Here is a 20,102-nt window from a genome sequence, read left to right as displayed (position 1 = left end):
TATATATATATATATATATATATATAATGTCTTAGAAATCACGCGTATAATTTATTTTTATATCTTATGTATATACAGGAATGTGATGTAAAAAATCACTCTCATTGTCTTCCACTCTTGATCCATCTCACTCACAATATAAATTGCTTGCCTTTACTTAAGAAAGTTCTTCCCTCTGTGTATAATACTGTCCTCTATGCACAAGATGCTACATGACTTAATTATTTGTTTTAATGAAAGTTCTTATATACAAATTATTGTTTGACAAAAAAGCTGTACTAAATAAAATGCAAAATTTTATACTCATATCATTTGTTAATCTCTTCATACTAGTATGTACATATTTATTTTTTACTAAGTACATATGTACTTTAAATACTATACAATTCTTAAGACAGTACTTTTTTTAACTATATACATTAATAATAGATTTATTCATAATTATTCATAATATTCATAATTTAAAAAAACTTATCTTCAAACTTTTTTTTATCATCAATTGATCTCATTCATCGTTCAATTATAAAAAAATTAAATTTATCTAGTATAGTGTTTACTGACATATCGATATATAATTTTTAGAGATCTAATTTAAAATTTTCTACAAATTAAAGAAATTTATTTTCAAATTATATCTTATACAACTTCTTAATATACAATATATTAAAAAATATATATTTTATTAATATTAGATTTTATACATATTTCAATTAATTGTAATTTAATTGTATTAAAAAATTTGAAGTGCTTTTTCTATTAATCATATAAAAAGTTAAAAAGATTATATAAAGTCGCTAAATAACATTTGATTAGTGTCTTTGACTAGCTTTATTTTATATTTAATATAAACATATCATAGATAATTTTATTATTATTTATAATGTTATTATGTTGCACTTTTTGAAGCAGAAATAATGCAATCTTTAATTATATTAATTTTTAAAAATCTATAATTGTTAACTATTTTTTAAATTTATTCATTTATTGGGCCTATTTTACTTTGATTCAGGAACTATATACTCGATTTTTAATAATACTAATTTAAACTCTTCGACGTATTCATAAATATCCTTCACGGTCGCAATGATACCGTTAAAAATGTCTCCTCGCAAACTTAACACATATTCTAGTCTAACGAATGAATGCAACGATGGAAATTTTTCCACGGAGATGTGAGGATAGAAAGTCGTGACTACGTGAAACCTGAACGAATGGTGCGAATTATTGTGCGACATTTCCGCGAACTCTTTCATCGCTGAAGCCGGTAGCGCGTAATACAGTCTGTAGGGGATTTTTTTAACGGCGAACTTCTCCTCGCAATCCCTGATTCGCCAGGCGATGCCGTCGATTACCCACGGCATTGGTTTGGAGCCTTGCTCGTACAAATGAAAGTCCTGCGTCAATTTGTACTTGTGATTGCTGCTGCTGCGGTAAAGCCTACGAGTGTTACGCAGCTGCAGCAATGCCGTAGGCAACGGATAACTGTATGAGGTATATAGATGCACGTGAGTGAGATGCGGTTTGGCCTTCAACTCCGTTATGATGTGAGACGCAAGTGGCAAGATTCCGCCTTGATGCGCGAAAGCGTAGAAAAGGGTCAGCAGCAGGTTGCTGACATACCAAAAAATCAGCTTTCGAGACGTGTGCCTCGTTGTCGATTTGACAAAATTAGAGGAGTTGTTTCCATCGTTATCGTCATCATCATCGTCATCGTCATCGTCATCGTCATCGTCTACGCCATCGTCATCGTCATCGTCGTCGTCATCAACATATCTTTGAACGATATCCAGACTAGGAACTTGACTCAGCTCGGGCGCGTAGAGGAACACTAGCGGGAAAAGCACTGGAATGATGAACCGAGGTTCCTGATGGGGAAAAAGAGACAGCAGGGCGATCGAAATGATGAACGTGAATGTCATCAGGCCTACGATGCTCTGCAGGCGTGGTAGATGCAGCCAACGCGCCTTCAACCCACTGGAATTGGAACATCATTGTCCATCAAACGTCGTTTTATACGTTTTAATCGATGTAACTTACCTGTGTATAATTTTCACAAACGTCAATAATCCGATGATCCCCAGAACGCTAAACAGCAGCGGCACGTTCACTAGAAAGTGCAGGAAACGAGGATGCAGCCCGTGCGACTCCAAGTTCTTTGTATTCATGTTGTACTTGAGGAAATTGACCGGAGTCACGACGAAATTGTTGATCCCGATTTCTAGCTGACTAATCTCCGCGATCGTCAAGTATCCGAAGTAGAAGCTGTCGGCTAGAATGAAGAGCAGCGTTGCCGGTAACCCGCAGACGATGAAGGCGAGCATTCTGACGTGGAAGTCTTTGAAACCAACAGTCTGTGAGTTCAAGCCTCTGTGGAGCCAGTAGAAGACCGGGACGAGGGCAAATGCGACGAAGGTCGGCCTGTTGAATATTCCTATCACCGTTATCGTGGCCACCACGAGGCAATCGTTCAACAAGTGTGGCGGTAACATCGCCCTAAGCTTGTAATACTTGACTCGCTCCAAGGGAGTCTTTGCTTGGCGGTGCTTCATAGTCAAGTAATCGTTCTGCATGACCACCTACAATACAAAACGATGAAACTGTTAAAGCAGAACTTATGCAAGACACAAATAGCAATACCTGGAGCTTTCAGTTGCAAGAGCTTAATCTTTGAAGGGGAAAGTTAGATGTACCTTTTCTGAGAACGCCATGCACCGGGAAACGAAGTAGAGCAACGCGGCGGTCAATACCAGTTCAATCGAGTTGGACAGCGTACGGGTGGCATAGGTGAGCATCACGTAGGAGCTGGCGTACGTAACGAGCCGGACTCGATAGTTCTGCCCGTACATATAGCATATCTTGTACAGAAAATAATCTGATAGGAAAGAGAGCGCACACATGAATAGCCGGGGGAAGAGAACAAAGAAGTATGGGCTCCTTAACGATAAGCCAAGGAAGTGAAACGTGTAAGGGGATAGTGTCGTGAGAATTGCGTAAGGAAAGCCAACGAGTACTTGGGGAATGAGTGGCGAACGTATGGGAAAGGTGGCATTGAATTCCCAAGGCTTGTAAACGTCGATATCAAAATAGTCTCCTATTAGAAAGGAAAACAGATGTTATTATTAATATAAGCAAATGCTGAAATGTAACAGAATGTTGATGTACCAGCGATAACTTCGATAGACTGAAAGAACTCATCGGGATGAATGTACCCTGTCTGCGGAGCAAAAGTAAGGGCCACCCTCAATGTGGCCAGAATCCAATAGAAACCGAGTCTACGCTGAACAGGCTCCATAGTCTGATACTCCTCGATGGACCTGCGATACTCGTTTTTGGGCTAAAAAAATAGACAAATTTTATGTGTAATTTTTAAAAAACTATAAAAATAAAATAAAATAATATAAAATTTAATAACACATAAATATACATATAATATTATATATAATACATACAACATATATATATAACATTACTGGACATTTTTTTAACAAGAATTCCAAAATAAGTTTTGAAACTATCTTTAAAAAGTATTAATCATTTTTGTAATTAACTTTTTCTGTTACTTTTTAGATGGTTTTATTATTCAGTTTGCATTTATATCATTATATACTTGATAAAATTACTTATTAAAAAAAGATTTATCTATATGTATATAAATATAAATAAGCATATATAAAACATAAAAATACTATTTAGATTAATAAAAATTTAAATAAATTACTATTATTATATGTGTCATATATTCAAATAAGAATCCAAGTGAAAATGTAGAAAAATATATATATATATGTTCTATTAAAGTAAGAAATTATATAAATGCTTTGAGATAAAAGAATTATATTAATATTAAAAATTACCTTCAAAGACATGATTTTTTTGAGAGTATTAGGCTATCATAACTTAACCTCAATGACAATTCTTAAACATTTATTTAAAGTGAAGAAAAATTACGGACAGCCATGATTTATCGACTTCTTTCTACTTTATTACAACTAAGATATGCGGAGAATCGCATTATAACTTTAATATTCGTAATCAGAAGCATTGTTTACTAGTATTCTCGAAAAAAAGAGGAGAATCAATATTTGTCAAATTATCAGTCAGCAAACGCAACTGACGCAAACCAACGCAAACGCCTGAAACAGCATGAAGTTGGTTATAGTTAATTATTGATAAGTTCGAAGTGAAGTTGGCCACGAGTTGTTAAGTCTGTTCCTTGTTGCCAGAGAGGAAGGTTCCGCTCTGTTGCTACGTTACACTTTTCGCACTTAAATTTGGACAACGCTACAAATAATTACATTTATATAATTAATTATTATTATTATAAACACTTTCAACTCTTTTTGTTATAAACTTTCAATGTTGCGCTTAGATAATCTAAAATTATTTAAATAAAAATAAAATAAATTATAAGTATAAACGCATCTTAGAAAAAATATATTAAATTAATTTATATAAAATTATATTTTTTATCTGGATAATTTTATATTTTCTATAAATAACAACAAATTCTGCCAACTTCGCTTAATTCTTTCGTCGGCGGAAGAGAGTCGGGAATTTTCGAACGCGCTGAACATCGTCGGCCATTCGCGTCGCGCGGCGAAGAGAGAAGAAGGGGGGGAGAGAGAGAGAGTGCACCAAGTGCAGCGCGGTGCAGCCACATTAAAACCCGAGAGAAAACGGGTTTATCGATTCGAAGCGATTCTCTCCGCGCGGAGAGAGAGAAGAGAGAGAGAGAGAGAGAAAGAAGAACACGTCGCATCATACGACGATGGACGACAATGGACGACAACGGACGCCGTGACGACGCGTGAACGTACCGTCCGCGAGCGATTGTTTGTGTCCGTCGCCCCGTCGCCATCGTCTGGATTCCTTTAAGACGTCGTCGTCGTTCTTGCACCGCGCCGTATCCCGAGATCGGGAAGAACCGTACCCGTGGCTGTGCCCGTGCTGTGCGTCGGACAATCGCCCCCGAGCGTGTGCTTGCTCTCCGGTGTGAAGTGTGTCAGTGAAGGGACAAAGGGTGTCACGTAAGTGTGCGCCGAGCCCTCGGGAGGACTCGTTCTGAAAAAATATATATATATCGACGAAAAAAAAAAAAAAAAAGAAATATCGCGTGGACTTCGAGGAGAAAGAGAGTGATAGAGGGGGGAGAGGGAGAGCACTGTATCTCTGCGAAAAAAAATCTTCCGTATTTGTTAGTGACCTAAACCGCCTCTTTGCGACGAACTCTTTCCTAGCTATCTAAAATTTACAAAAAAGAAAACAGCAAAAAATCCAGTCGTGACATAAAATCTCCCGACGGACTCTCGATGTGTTCGGCGACGCGCAGCGCGGAAAGTAAACGAGAGAGAGAGAAAAAAAAGAAACGATCATAAAGTTAAAGCCCGTTGAGTAGACCTCTGCTTGCGGAGGGAGTGCGCGTAGATGCTAAATAACTATAGATCCGGATAAAAACAAAAACGAAAGAGAGGAAAAAAAATAGTTCCTCTTCGTGCTTTCAGAGACTCCTTGTAGAGAGCGGCGAGAGTTTTCCTCCGGGTGCGCTGTGTATCACCGCGATGATAATGACGACGACGACAACGACGACGACGACGACGATGACGGTGTTGTTTTTGTCGTCGTCACAATAATCCCAAGGACTCAGCCCGTGTGTAGTCTCTGTCTCCTTCTAGATCTCCTTCGGCTCCGAGGGTACACCCCCCCTACTCCTTCCCCTGCGCCGACATGTGTCATCTGTTGTTTCCCCGCTGTCGGTTGTTTGTTGTGTTAGGCCTTGAGGAGAGCCTAAGGGTGCCGCGTAGGCGCCGCTCCCCGAGAACATACCCGGGGACACAGTGTGGACCTTCCGCTCGATTCAGAAACTATCCCCCGGAACTATCCTCGGTATATAGAGTTGTCCCTTGTCGTTCTACCGCATTACTGTCGTAAGATGTACGAGAAAAAAAAAAAAGAAACGATATGTCTCTCGCCAGAGTGCCCCGCCGCGCAGCTCGCGACGTAGTAATGAGGCTCCCACCCCCGTCTGTGCGTTGCAGGACGTCCAGCAGTCGACCGACGGCGACGACGGTGACGGGGGACAGCGGTCGTGGTCCCGGGTGACCCGGTGGTGGTGGTGGTCGTCATCGTTATCATCATCATCGTCATCATCATGGGCAGCAACACGACAACAACGACGGACGGTGACAACCTGAATCTCAGCTGCGACGGCGAGAACGACAACGGCGACGAGCTGAGGATCGCTGCGGACGAGACGTACGATACGCGCAGCGAGGTCTCCTCCAGCAGTTCCAATGACTCCGACGACGATGAGGACGACGACTCGAGCCACCCGACCATCAGCTCGGTCTCCAGCAAGTCGTCCTCGCGAGGTGACAACAAGCGCGGCGGCGGCGGCAGCAGGCGGAACAAGGCCGAAAAGCGCGGTCGGTCCAGAGACGACTCCAAGTCGTCCAGTCCTGAGCCGAAGCGGGCCAGGTCGAAGGAGAACAAGGCTGTCACCAAAACCTATGACTATGCCACCAAGTTGAATTACCTGTTTAGAGATGCAAGGTTCGATGAGGACAATAAGTAGCTGTTGTTTGTAGCTTTGCATTAACAACGAGATCCCATTTTAAAATGTCAACTTTAAAATGGTGTCTAATCTCACACAAATGTGTGCTGAATTGGAGTTTAGTTTCAGTTGTGACATTGTTTAGCGATTCATGTTTGCTTCTAAGAATCTGAAATCTACCACATTTAATTTTAACTTGGCCTATCGGTCTTGAAATTGTTTTGATTTTTAAATTAAAACATGGGCAATTATGTGTTAAAATAGCTATTTTAATCTCTAAAATTTGTCGTTAAGATAATAAGACTGATTATTATGTATGTGACTTAAAGTTTTATTTGATTTTATACAGATTGAAAGAGGATAAAAAAAGGATAAAGTTATATGCTCACTTCTAGCATATTTTATGAAGATGTAGAAAGGATTACATTCTTTAAAATTGTTTTTTTACGCACCATTTTTTAAATTTGGAGTAAGCATTTTAAAGTCTTTTTTGTCAGATTTTTCATCATCAAGTCCAATAATGCGGAGAACGTGACACTGTCCAAGGCCAAGGGAGTATGGAGCACGCTGCCACAGAACGAGGCGAATCTGAATCAGGCCTATAGAGAATCACGAAACGTCCTGTTAGTATTTTCCGTGAAGGAATCGGGAAAGTTCGCCGGCTTCGCGAGACTTAGCACAGAATCGAGAAGAGATGCTGGTCCAGTCTCTTGGGTATGCAAATGAAATATAAGATATCACAATCATATCACAAATATCAGTTTCACAATTAGCTGATTGACTTTTATATCGGACTCTCTACTTACTTTACTACAAATTTTTGAATTTACATGCTGTTACTTAAAACTGAACTAGTGTCAATTATAACGAAGCTGATTAAGTTAATCAGTAACTCGTTAACCACTGCTAGAGAGATATCTGTATCTCACTTGATTGAACTCTTTATTAATTATATAGATCGTAAGAGAAAGGAAACACTCATAGAATTATATTTCAGGTTTTACCACCTGGATTGTCAGCGAAGGCTTTAGGTGGTGTATTTAAAGTCGACTGGATCTGCAGAAAGGAATTGCCGTTCACGGCGACATTACACTTGTACAATCCTTGGAATGATGGTAAGCAAGTCAAGATTGGTCGAGATGGACAGGAAATCGAGCCCAGAGTCGCAGAAGAATTGTGCAGATTATTTCCAGAAGATGAAGGTGTGTATCTGCTAAGCATTTTTTTTTCATTCTTGGCCTCTTATCAAAGAAGTGATAAATCCATGATAATGTCGAATACAATATATCGATACTATCGATTAGATTTAAGTCTGAGGCACAGAGAGCAAACGCACAATCCTCCACGATCACTACATGTGTACATTATATATTAATAAAAACTATTGAGATATTTTTTAAATCTTTATATATTTTACAATTCATACATATAATTTTTATATATTTGTATCATGTCGCATATAAATATTATTTATATTTGCAGGAATCGAAATGACGCCTATTTTGCGAAAGTCCAAGGAGGCAGGGAAACATGTTGTAAAATCGTCGCGTTATCGCGACAAGAGGCCCATAGGCGGTTCTAGATTTCTACGAAGAGGCGGACGCGGACGCAAACTGTTCTTGACTTCGAGATCGCGTTTAGCATCATTGGCCAGAGGTTCTCAGGATGGAAATCACAGAAGTTCTAGGGATCATTCTTACCGGTACACACCGTGGTTTAGTCGAGGCGATTCACCTTACACAAAGTACGATTATATATCGATTATTCACAGTATTAAAAATTACACGATATATAATAGCTTTAAAATTTAACATTATAATGTAATAATGCTGCTAAATACTAGCATATTTCATGCCGCAGCTTTATTAAAATTCATGTCTTTCAAGAGCAGATACATAAATTTTCACAATTTGTAAAAACTTACTCTGCAATGTTAATTAATTTCTTTTTCAGGGGCTATGGAAGTGGATTGGGTGTCGCTGCGGTTGCGGAAGCTTATGTGGCGGATTATATGCGCACTATGCAACATCAGTTGCCTCCATTACCGCCTTATGGTCCGCACCCGTATGATACTCTGCCACCACCTCCTCCACCTCCAAGGTAAGAATTATTTAGTTTGAATTATCTGATATTACCTTCTAGATGGTTCGTTCCACTTATTTAAACAAAAGTTCTCTGAGCATAAGATAAATTAGAGATGATTTTTTTCTTGTTTCAGATATTACGATGGTCTACCACTGCCTCCGGATTACAATGCAACAGCATCGGCACTAGATAAGCGTAGCTATGAGAGGAGCGTCGACGAATTTCTATGGAGGACGGCTAGTCGTCATAGTCGGCACAGTGATCACCGTTCTTCGCGCGATCATCACAGATACAGAGATCGCAGATAAGGATCTCGACTTTAGTGTTCCCCTTGAAAATCCGTCGATTCTCAAATCCTTCACTGATAATAATAGAATTAGAAATTGAATACACATTCTCAATGAGAAATTAAATTGACATATCATTTATATTTATTTGAATTTGTAGAATTCTTGGAAAAGATGTGAAACAAAAGCATATTTATAATTTATATAAAGGTTGTTCTGACAAAAATGTGCGACTCAAAATATGATAAAAAAGTTCTTAAAATAAAAAATTAGAAATAACGCAAGATTCATGATGTGAAAACGATTAATTTGTAGTTGATAGAATCTGAATTCAATCTCAATCTTTTTTCGTATATGCCTCAAGCGTTATATAAGAAGTAGATTGGAGAATTGAAAGATAATAATGTGTAAAAAAGTTTAAGATCAATGATAACTCATATTTCAGAAATCTATATTTCATTTACAAGCAAAAATTAAGTAGAAAAATTATTATGAATGTTTACTTTGAACAGTTGTTTTGCAAATACAAAGTTTTAAAGTTGATCAATCACAGAGCTGATCATTACATTTAAATGCACTAATATTATCACATGCGCTAGTCATGCACAGGTTCAGACGTAATTAACCCAGAGGGAGTTTGAAGGAAAGACCCTCATTTCTCAAAAATTTGAAATATTCATAATTTTTTTACTCAATTTTTTGAGAACTTGTTTGTTATAATATTTTGAGTATTTTACAACGCCTTAATAATATATATATATATATATATATATATATATATATATATATATATATTATAATTAATATTATACTTCAATGTTTCCAAAATTATTAGGCATCTTAATTTTTTTTCTATATTTTACTCAGATGACAAAATCCAAGCAATTTGCTAATAGTTTATTAATAGATTGGCAACAAATTGATCATATTGTAAATTCATCTCTTCAATTTGTTTATAATCTATTGATAAGGCCTGCTGATATTTTATGTTAACAAATTAATGGCAGAAACCGAGCAGGAATTGCAAATAGGATGCCGTCTCTAAACGTTGAAGTAATTAAATCAGATCGGATTTAATTAAGAGATCTATATAAATAAAATGAAATTTGTCCATAGAAATCTTTATTTGCAATTTATCAGTATCGAGTAATTTTTTATCACCCATTTCATAATTTCTAAAATGTATTTTGGAAAAAGTTCCACTGATTTTCAACAGCAAGACATTTTATTTTATTCTGTTTATTGCAGTATTTAAAATTTTTGTTCTTGATTTTTTTTTCAACAATACTGTCAATACTCAGAAATGTTCGATAAAATTAAAGCCAGAACTCTTGAGTCTGAGAGTTTATTTTGCTCAAAACAACTTGCCTGCTTTGGCTATGTGATATGAAGCAATGGAGAAAATGTTTGATATTGACTTTCAAAAATTGTCTCCACAGCTAAGTAGGAAAAAGATAACATTTCCTTCAAAATTACTGTGTAATGTGAAATTTATTTATTATAATTTGAGAATGCTTAATAGTTTTGTGAACATGATTGTATATATAAAATTTAAAAAAGGTGTTCTAAACATGAAAGGAATGTGGCTTATTTTTAGAAATTTTTTTTAAAGAAAATTACTGCATATTTTTTACTTTTACTCATCTATTTGATCATTGCGATATAAATTAACTATATTTTTATATATGATAAAATAATTCATTTTCAATATCAACAGTAATGATTTAAAAAATTCAATTTTATTGAAAAATTGATACTTAAAATAGCACCATCTTAATAATTTGCATCGATCCCAGTTCGAGAATTAAAGAGATATATATTTACGTTATATGTATTATATTATATAGATGTTAGCATCAAAGATATTAAATTGTTACTCAATTTAATTTGTAATATTACGTATTCCGGGTAAACTGTGTTTCAAGACTGACGAATTTGTTGACGCGCAGTTGCATATGCTGGTGATCGTAAATTAAAAACTATTAATTACACACGCCGCGAATATTCAGTGTTGATTCATAACGGTGATATTAAATATATATATTTCTGAAAACTAATAAACATATTTATTCATACTAAAATTTGTAAATATGTACAAGTAGATGTATAAAAGCGTAGTAAAATATGTGTAGCCTCTTATTCTTAAAAAAAATCCCTAAAATAAGCAAACTTTTTTTGCTCTTTAAACTATAACCCACTAATCTTTTGGATACGAAATAGTGCAATAAAAAAACGTTATGTGGAACGGAGCAAAAATAATGGTTCTTACTATAAACATATAGATGTGCCAACAATACTCAAAGGGTTAATATGCATAATATTAATTATAATATGTATGTATTCATTAAAAATATATAATTTAATATATAACTAATGTACTGTTATAAATGTAAATTAAATTTGTACATATAAATTGATTATAAATCTAATTTAATTGAAATGTTAAAATATATGTAAATTCTTAAGAAGAATTCTGGGAATCGGCGGATTCGATCATATAATCATTACTATAAAGGCAATTTTAATCGATGATGTTTAATTATCATTAATTATTAAACTGCGTAATTATAGCTCGATTCCAAACGCATACTTGCTGTTATACCGTAGATCAATTAAGTTTTGTACCATTGAGTATTGAAATTTACAATTTCTTTACCAAATGTTCAATGTCTTTTGCAATCACGCAAACGAACAAAACACAATATTTGAAATATTTTGCCAATCAAAAGAAGAGGGAAATGAATTCCAATATATGCAATAAAATTTTTTTCTGCTTACTATCTCTTTTTAAACACATTTTGTACGTTTTATCCACCGTCTCATATCTGCGAAATACTTTTTTCGGGATAGATAGTGCGATCGATCAATGTAATCATCAATGTAACTTTAGTGAAACTTAATTTCAGTTTAATGATTCAATTAATGATTGTGTGTGTTTATGTACAATCCATTTTTTAATTAATGAATTCGGCATTGTGATCTCCGTTTTATGAATCAACTCTAACTTTATAAAAAATTAATGTGGTTTCTTGTTATTTTACTCTTCCATTTGTAATGTTTTTTAATCGACATTAGAACAAGAGAACAAAACTGAAAAACAGAATATGCAGTATCATTTTCGTTCTGCGCTATCAGAATAAGAATGGAGATTAGAGTAAGAGGAAATCTGAAGATAACAAAGGCGTCCCAGTAACTTCACAAAACAGAGATTGTATGCGTATTTATACAAAACAATTTCAAAATACATATATAACACATGAGCATCGTCATCGTATTATCTTATTGCAAAATCTTTTTTCTTTGTTAAATATAATAATTAGAGAGAAACATGTCCAACAAATCAGGAAATCGGCCAGTGATAATAGATATCACTTACACACTACCCACACGAAACGGATAGTTCCAAGTGGATACTTCGTCCTATCGGGAGACAGTGCGGAAAGATTTTAACGTGCTGCAGCTATTCTGACGCGTCAGTGTCAAAGTTTATTTCCAATGTCTTTCGTAAATTTCGATTATGTTATAAATTTTATAAGTATATTTTCAGAGGCGGTGTTTTAAATAATAAATTTGAACAAAAATGAACATTTGTTGTAATTATTCAACAAACGTGTGTGATTATTGTAAAATTGTGAAAAGAAAAGGTCTGATACGAGAAAGTAGGCGATTAATGATTTAAATGATAAATTTAATGACACTAATTAAATTTAACTTACTATTTGCATAAATACAAAGTTCAAAAACTGAACGTTTTAATTTTACTTTGAGTAATAATTGAAATATTAAGAAATAATAAATTAACAGTAAATAAAAATTTGAAAATTATGATAAAATAAAATTGAGATTTAAAAAAACAAAAGATCAAAAAATTAAAACGGTTGTAAATTGAAACTACCCATTACAGTGCAAAATAATGAATGCACAGTGTCATCACCGAATAAAAATTAAACAAATGGGTCATATAATAACAAAAACAAAAGAGTATTATTTGATTAAAACTAATTTTTTGCTTTTATTATAACTTCTTTCTTCTGGATTAAGAGATATTTTGTGCGTCTCGTAATTGAAAATCATAGTGTTATTTACATTCATTATGTCTGTGAGGGTGCAATTTTTCAAGTATGGTTTGTGCATGGTGCTATATTTCTTTATTTGTGTAATTTTAATTAAAACGAGAAGTTGTAACGTGAAGGAAGCGATAAGTATGACAACTACGATCAGATATCAGCCGCGAAAGCTTTCCTTCCCAACTTCAAATAGGATAATTAAGAAGAAAAATGTTGAGTTGGAGATCAACCTGTTGCGGATGGACGAGTTGAAGGGTGGAACTATCGACCTACAGGTATACTCCACTAAAAATTCAAATTAATATAGATATGAGAAAATGTAGCTAAAAGTGTAAAGAAACTTAGGAGATAAATAATAGGTCTGAAGGACTTATATAGCCTTTTCCTAAAAATTCTCCAAATAGAGTATTGTGTGTGTGTGTATGTGCATGTGCGCGCGCGCGTGTATGTATGTGTGTGTTTCTCCAAACCATAGCTACAGGTCATTCTAGATTCTTCCTCTTTTAGAAGAGAAGAAATTTCCAACTTGCAATCTCATAAAGAAAATTATATATATGTGTATGTATGTATGTATGTATGCATATATTTATTTATTTATTTATTTTTCCCCTAAAAAGACGTTTAATTATTCAAGCAATTATACAGTCAAGACTTTAAAAAACTTTTTATTCTTGACAACATTCAAAATAATTAAGTTTTATTATAAATTTATTAGAATATGTACTTTAAGTTAATAATTATATAAAATATGTAATATAATATTAATAAAAAAATGATGACAAAATGAAAAAAAAAATCTCCCCGACGGGGAATCGAACCCCGGTCTCCCGCGTGACAGGCGGGGATACTAACCACTATACTATCGAGGAAGAGATAAAAACTTTTTCCAATTTGTGGTACTAGTATTAAATATAATTAAAATATAATTTTTATCGGTTTAATATACAATTAAAAACTTAATTATCTTACATATTATCAAAAAAAATTCTTGAAAATATTGACTATATTGTTTTGATTAATTAAACTTTTTTTTGAAAATGTGTAAATATATATAAATATGTAAATTTTTTTATTTTACGCGGAATTATTTTAATTTTCATCTATTTTCATTATATTTTCACTAATAAATTTGAATTTACGCAAAGATAATTTTCACAAATTTTATTTTTATTTTTAAACTTTCTAAACTTCCAACTTTATATGTGTATAATATCTATATTCCTCTATTTAACAGAAGAGTGCGAATCTGCTTCAACAAGTATCGAACGTCTGCGCAAAATACAGGCTAAAAACTCCTCTTATCAAAAGGCATTTTTTGTACAACATGGAACATAAATCACTATATTGTTGGATCCGCAAAGCCGCATCTACCAGCTTCACCAAATTATTTTCTGATATGAGCAACCGTCAAGTCGATCATGATCTTTACAAGTAACTAATATTCATCATAATCAAACACATGCTTTAATAAATGATATTTTCTCATTGTCATGATTAATATGTTAATAATTCGAGAATGCATTTGTAGAGAAGTGGACTTCTTATCACCAGAAAATTTGGAGGATTTGCAGCGTTTCGTTAACAACAATACTGTTTTCAAATTGCTTGTCGTCAGGCATCCATTTCAACGATTAGTCTCGTCGTATCGGTAATTAATTTTATTATAAAAAATGTAGTCAATACCCTGAATCAATAATAATCAATATTATTTCGCAAACTGAAGAAAAAATGCAGATTCTATCATTTTATGTCAATTGAATTGATTTATAAACAAATTCTTATTTAACAAAACTGAATTCTTATATTTAAAAAACGTTACATTAAATTTTAATTTAGTTTTAATAATTTACATTTAATTTTCTATTATATATTCTCTACTTGCAATAAATGAAACAATTATATATATATATTATAGATGCCATGGATATTATTTTTTCACAAAAGAATTGATTTAATACTTATGGCACTATCTACGGCAAAACTTATTTATGAATTTAACTCAATATTTTAATTATTCTAATGTAAAAATTAACATCGATAATACAGATATTGACACTGATAAAAAATTATATACAGAGATCGCATTGAAGACAACAGCAAATACACCGCGCAATCCTGGCTTTACGCTCGTCAAATTCTTCATCTCTCAAGGCCCGATCTCTTTCGTCTTAACGCAACGTTTAATGGCAACATTTTGCAAAGGATATTTTTACCGGATAAAAGGTACATACAGTGAATGCTATAATTATGATTCATTAGGGCACAAATTAATATTTTTTTAACTAAATACATTAAAACTGGTTACTACTCAATCCTATGTAGAATATAGATTTTTATCTTTGTTTATTCGCAGATTGAAGGTGATACCTAGCTTCAAAGAATTTTTGGAATGGTTGTTGAAGCAACCGCCGAATCATGATGACGTCCACTGGGCCCAATATCACACTCACTGCGCAGTCTGTGATGTGCGGTATAATTTTATTCTGAAAGTGGACGAGTACACCTTTGGAGAGGTAAATTACGTCCTAACGAAGCTGAGATTAAACAAAGATAAGATCTACTTGCCCAAACTGCAGCGTACTCGTACTGGCGTCACCAACTTCGATACAACATGTAAATACTTTCACAATTTGACTACGGATGTAGTCCTGAGACTTTACGAAAGATACAAAGTGGACTTCGAGATGTACAATTATAAACTAGATAAGTATCTACACTGTGCCAAGAGCAAAAAATTGACTTTGAGGCAAAAAAGTAAGCATTAGTAATACTTAAAAAGTGATAAAATCTCTTTGATGAATAAAAACTTGGTACTTTCCTCTTGTGCTTTTTTTTGGTAAACTAAATATATATAAAACATATTCTGATTTTTTGGACAAGTCTTCGTGTATCATCTTTACCAATGAGTGAAAGAAACAAATAAAGATAATTCTTTTGAGAAGATTTTATATTATTACTACTTATATTATTACTTAAATTATTACTAAAAATTATAAGATTATTGTATATGCTAGTATATATTTTGAATTAGAAAAAAATTCCAAAGTATATAGCAATTAGGTGAGAATATTAATCAATGAAACTTTAGTATAAGAAAAAATTATCTATTTTTCTTAATGATCATAATGATGATTACAATAATGACAATATTGATGATACGTTATAGTATATATATCATTAACATACAAAATTAAATTAATTGTATAAAATACAAATATCATCAAAAGAAAGAAAAGAAACATCTTTTCACTTTTCTGCAACTCAAGGTTAAAAATAATTTTTAAACTAAATCTCGCACCATGTTTCTCTTATTTCTTGCGTTTGTATTCTGTCTCTTCCATATTCTTCAAAATCTTTCTTTATTCCCTTATTTTTTTCATTTCGATTTGAACTTCAAATGTTTTCGAATTTCTTCATTCTCTACTGTGAACCGTGTTTTACATCGTTTTGAAGTTCATTCTTTACGTTTCCGCAATTAATCGTTATCATCATCAGATATTATTAAGCAATCAACATCATCAGAAAGCTTCCGTTTCTTAAATGTTGATTTCTTCAGTTCTTCAGCTGAATTATCATGAGATACGGTGTCGTTATTGATAATGCAAATGTCATCATTGTCGTCACCGTTATCAATATCCATTTTGCGCCTTTTGGCTGCCACTTCAACATTGATCTCATTTTTACGCTTCTTAGTTGCGTCCGACGTTTCAGTCATGTTCTGCAACATTTTTAATAAATAAATAAATCAATCAAGACAAGGTAATCGAAATAAATATTTCCCAAAGCATTCCCCTCACCTGTCCATTAGAGCTGGAAGACTTCTCCAGCTTTTCTTCCTCCTCTTCCTTCTCCTTTTCCTTCGGTTGAAGTGCGTTCTTGTCTGCCAGTATTAAAAATTGCGGACTGTCGTCCTTCGGGCCAGGTTTCTCCCGGTAAACCACAAAGACAGTCAGCGAATAATTCTGCTGGAAGTCGTCGACCTTGAGAATCGCTCCATCCTTGATACCCAATTCCTCCAGCTTTTTGTCGTTGTTGCCCTCCGTTTCGCCCTCCTCGCTGCTGATTACGACAGTGCCAGTTCCATCGATCATGACGTCGGGAGCGATCATGTTAAGTCGGTTCTTAAGTACCAGCTCCTCCAACTCTTTAATAGTCATGCTGGAGGTATCAACTGCTAGTACAGCTTGTGGAGTTGGTGCACAAACATAGCACTGTGGATTGGGAGGGTTCACCGCCTTCTCCGGAACTAGCAGTTGGTTACGATGATTCATTTTCAGGCGCAAATAAACAGATCGACACGCCCGCAGGTTGTTCTCAAGGATTCGGAAGGCGTGGAGAACCACCATGCCCGCGATGATGGCATTCGTGGTGGCAATCGCTGGGATTATATTACCGGCCATTGCTTAAAAAAAAAAAAAAAAGAAAAATCTATAAGATTGGAGAGTTGAAGATTGTAATAGAATATATAAATGTGAAATAAACCTATTCCGAGAATACAAAATATTTCAAGAACAAGATGCAAAAAACACGAACATTTAATGTCGAATCTACTCTTTTGAGGAATTCCAAAGATATACGCGCGGATGTTAGCGCACGCGGCGACAAAGTCCATGGCGTGCTGGTCATCCTTATCCCAAACCAAGTGATTGCCCGGCGACTTTTCCTGAGAAGACTTCAACGTTTGATTCAAGCTCTTCATCGATTCCGCAAAAATCGAGCCGCACTTGGAGATGCTCCAACGCTGTTGATCCTTCAGCCCAGGCTGGCTGATCTCCTTGCTGCATCCAGCCACTTCAAGAAGATAAAACATTAACACTCATTTAAAGAAATAGAAGAAGGGCAGTAATACAAACCTCCGTCTGGTAGCTCTCGCCAATTCAATGGCGTTGGAGGTCGGCGCTTCTTCCACAAATTGTCCATGCTCAGTAGATACTTAATGTCATCATGAAAAAGTTTTGTGAATAGTTTTTCTGAATCGTAGTCGCAGGACTGGGCCCAAATTCGTGTGGAGACCCTATCAATATTACCTTTATCATTGGATTCTGCCTGCAAAGCAGTTTCTCCTGCTGTATCTGCAATATCAAGTTCCAATATTGATATCTATGTATATTTTGCTGTCGATAATAACTAATATTAATAATTAAATAATAAACTAATTGAAAAGTAAAAATTCAAAGAAATTTATTAACTTACATTAAGAATGTGTTTACGACTTTCAAGATAAAAAAATATCACAAAAGATTAAAATACTAATTATTGATTATACCATTATAAATTATATTAAACATTATAGCACACAATTTTTATTACCAGCTGCTTCAGGATCTGCGGTGTCTGGAGAAACATCCTGATCGGGATCCTCTTCGCCAAATAACTGACTGCAACATTTATCACACAATAAAGTTAATTAAAAACTGTTGTTGATAAAATTAACTTTCAGTAGCATAAATAAAAATTAAATCCACATATAAATTTAATCAATAAAACGTAAAATATTCTTCTCAACGCAGATTATTTTATTACTAATTACTTGAAATAGTTACTTGAAAATAATTACTTGAAAAGATGTTTCGCCCAAACAATGCAATGAATTGGCTCACTGGGGGTATTGCGTATAGTACAACCAGGATAAGTCTTTTGTGCAGCCTTTGGTGTACACTCATAGCATTGGCTCAGGCCCTTCTTGATGAGTTCAACCTGGCCTTCGTAACCTGCTGTACCAGACTCGATCAGCGGTATATCAGCTGCCAGACACATACGATTCACATGGTTTCTGGCAGCTCTATTGTCAAGAGCGTTTAACACGACTGTAAATCGCTTAAAAAAAGTTAAGCCAAATTCTGATCTAGAAGTAGACAGATACAAGACAGTATAATTAGAGTTCATTCAAAAGTAAAGTGTCGGCAGTACCATAAGTGGAAAACAAGCGTGTTAAGATAAACTTACGATGTAATACTGTCATGATAATATGTCACTTTAACATCTGGATTAAATGTCAATGCTGTTTCACATGCTATCTGGGCTTTCGATTTTCCCACATGTTTCTTTTGAAACAGGAACTGCCTGTTTAAGTTGCTCACGTCAATTGTGTCCAAATCAATCTGTAAAATAACAATGTTCAATTAAAAACAATATAAATACAATATTAATAACAAAAATCTTATAAATTAAAATACAAAAAATAAATTAATAAAATTAAAATTACAATTGACAAAACTAAACACAATCCTAATATAAATCGTTAAAACTAATCAAAATAAATCCGTTAATTAAGATGTTATCGTTATTAAAATCTATATAAATACAATTCAAACAAAAAAGGTATTTTGATAGAGAAGTTAATTCTAAATTACAATACAAAAAATGCGTAATCTTTATTATTATAAAATAACAACGTTTACATTGTACAGTTAACAATTCGTACAGTCTTTATTATTATAGAATAACAAAGTTAACATTGTATGTCGATATAAAAACAAAAAACGACGATGTCGCTAGATTGTTTGCTACATACAAATCACTCGAAAGTGAGGTTACGTTCGCTACTGTAAAATATACTCACAATCTCGATGTCGGCAAACCCGGACATAACCAGGTTCTTGAGGATCTCGCAACCGATACCGCCGGCGCCGACAACAAGCACTTTGCTATGTAAAACCGCATCGCGCAATTCCTCACGAAAAACACCGCCTATAGTCGTCGCCATCTTGCTAACTGAACCGATTTTATCATGGCGGCCGAGCGCCCGGAGCGCCTTGAGCGGCTTGAGCCGAGATGGCAACCGGCGCACCGCGGAGTTCGACATTTTCTCACGCATGCGCAGGCATGATGCGTGATATTCTCATTCTACAATTGCGTAACGTAGTTGTAAACGTAAAATTGGATAAAGCTAACCAATCACAAATAATTATTTTTTTAGTGATTGAAGAATAATCAACTATGATTAATTAATTTTTTACAACCTTATGGTTTACAACTACGTTTAGCCGCATCTACAATAGATGTAGTAAGCCTTATGCCATAAGAAACTGACCAATTATAATCGAATATGAGAAGAATAAACGAATATAATTGGTTAATTCCTTAGGGCTTAAAGCTTACTACATCTATTGT

At 34.4% G+C, this 20,102-nt stretch overlaps 4 protein-coding genes and 1 non-coding gene across 7 annotated transcripts; 2 read left to right on the top strand and 3 right to left on the bottom strand.

The window, feature by feature from the left end:
- Positions 1 to 54: 54 nt before the first annotated feature.
- Positions 55 to 3,992, bottom strand: LOC105837025 (GPI mannosyltransferase 4). 3 transcript variants are annotated; one of them, XM_012681485.3, is made up of 5 exons: positions 3,855 to 3,992; positions 3,163 to 3,334; positions 2,691 to 3,091; positions 2,038 to 2,576; positions 55 to 1,974 (listed from the first exon to the last, which is right to left on the bottom strand). In XM_012681485.3, exons 1-5 carry the CDS (start codon positions 3,864 to 3,866, stop codon positions 996 to 998), a joined length of 2,103 nt encoding a protein of 700 aa, XP_012536939.1. In that variant the 5' UTR covers positions 3,867 to 3,992; the 3' UTR covers positions 55 to 995. The 3 variants fall into 3 exon arrangements, with proteins under 3 accessions (XP_012536939.1, XP_028048600.1, XP_012536940.1); XM_028192799.2 differs by having other exon boundaries at positions 2,691 to 2,872; XM_012681486.3 differs by lacking the exon at positions 3,855 to 3,992 and having other exon boundaries at positions 2,691 to 2,855; positions 3,163 to 3,327.
- An 898-nt stretch (positions 3,993 to 4,890) lies between these two features.
- Positions 4,891 to 9,395, top strand: LOC105837016 (YTH domain-containing protein 1). The gene is made up of 7 exons (XM_012681463.2): positions 4,891 to 5,027; positions 6,036 to 6,549; positions 7,048 to 7,264; positions 7,548 to 7,752; positions 8,033 to 8,294; positions 8,504 to 8,650; positions 8,769 to 9,395. Exons 2-7 carry the CDS (start codon positions 6,149 to 6,151, stop codon positions 8,941 to 8,943), a joined length of 1,407 nt encoding a protein of 468 aa, XP_012536917.1. The 5' UTR covers positions 4,891 to 5,027; positions 6,036 to 6,148; the 3' UTR covers positions 8,944 to 9,395.
- Positions 9,396 to 9,735: 340 nt separating this feature from the next.
- On the top strand, positions 9,736 to 16,388 carry LOC105837023 (carbohydrate sulfotransferase 11). Its single transcript, XM_012681478.3, has 5 exons — positions 9,736 to 13,264; positions 14,224 to 14,420; positions 14,518 to 14,637; positions 15,066 to 15,212; positions 15,343 to 16,388. Exons 1-5 carry the CDS (start codon positions 13,016 to 13,018, stop codon positions 15,752 to 15,754), a joined length of 1,125 nt encoding a protein of 374 aa, XP_012536932.1. The 5' UTR covers positions 9,736 to 13,015; the 3' UTR covers positions 15,755 to 16,388.
- On the bottom strand, positions 13,787 to 13,858 carry Trnad-guc. The gene has a single exon. It is a non-coding gene; the product is annotated as a tRNA-Asp (tRNA).
- LOC105837026 (SUMO-activating enzyme subunit 2) lies at positions 16,078 to 19,733 on the bottom strand. The gene is made up of 8 exons (XM_012681487.3): positions 19,552 to 19,733; positions 18,936 to 19,090; positions 18,547 to 18,834; positions 18,300 to 18,367; positions 17,843 to 18,061; positions 17,523 to 17,780; positions 16,787 to 17,391; positions 16,078 to 16,707 (listed from the first exon to the last, which is right to left on the bottom strand). Exons 1-8 carry the CDS (start codon positions 19,693 to 19,695, stop codon positions 16,465 to 16,467), a joined length of 1,980 nt encoding a protein of 659 aa, XP_012536941.1. The 5' UTR covers positions 19,696 to 19,733; the 3' UTR covers positions 16,078 to 16,464.
- Positions 19,734 to 20,102: the final 369 nt, after the last annotated feature.

Source organism: Monomorium pharaonis, chromosome 5, assembly GCF_013373865.1.
Source record: "Monomorium pharaonis isolate MP-MQ-018 chromosome 5, ASM1337386v2, whole genome shotgun sequence".
NCBI lineage: Eukaryota > Metazoa > Arthropoda > Insecta > Hymenoptera > Formicidae > Monomorium > Monomorium pharaonis.
This window is presented reverse-complemented; position numbering and strand designations above follow the sequence as displayed.

Coding starts and splice junctions, on each gene's coding strand:
- LOC105837025 (XM_012681485.3), bottom strand. Junction 2,577..2,690: donor GCATGGCGTTCTCAGAAAAG/GTACATCTAACT, acceptor TTTGTATTGTAG/GTGGTCATGCAGAACGATTA. Junction 1,975..2,037: donor TTTGTGAAAATTATACACAG/GTAAGTTACATC, acceptor TTCCAATTCCAG/TGGGTTGAAGGCGCGTTGGC.
- LOC105837016 (XM_012681463.2), top strand. CDS start 6,149: ATGGGCAGCAACACGACAACAACGACGGACGGTGACAACCTGAATCTC. Junction 7,753..8,032: donor ATTATTTCCAGAAGATGAAG/GTGTGTATCTGC, acceptor TTATATTTGCAG/GAATCGAAATGACGCCTATT. Junction 8,651..8,768: donor CCACCTCCTCCACCTCCAAG/GTAAGAATTATT, acceptor TTCTTGTTTCAG/ATATTACGATGGTCTACCAC.
- LOC105837023 (XM_012681478.3), top strand. CDS start 13,016: ATGTCTGTGAGGGTGCAATTTTTCAAGTATGGTTTGTGCATGGTGCTA. Junction 14,421..14,517: donor GTCGATCATGATCTTTACAA/GTAACTAATATT, acceptor ATGCATTTGTAG/AGAAGTGGACTTCTTATCAC. Junction 14,638..15,065: donor CGATTAGTCTCGTCGTATCG/GTAATTAATTTT, acceptor AATTATATACAG/AGATCGCATTGAAGACAACA.
- LOC105837026 (XM_012681487.3), bottom strand. CDS start 19,695: ATGGCGACGACTATAGGCGGTGTTTTTCGTGAGGAATTGCGCGATGCG. Junction 18,062..18,299: donor CGCAGATCCTGAAGCAGCTG/GTAATAAAAATT, acceptor TTGATATTGCAG/ATACAGCAGGAGAAACTGCT. Junction 16,708..16,786: donor CTTCCAGCTCTAATGGACAG/GTGAGGGGAATG, acceptor AAAATGTTGCAG/AACATGACTGAAACGTCGGA.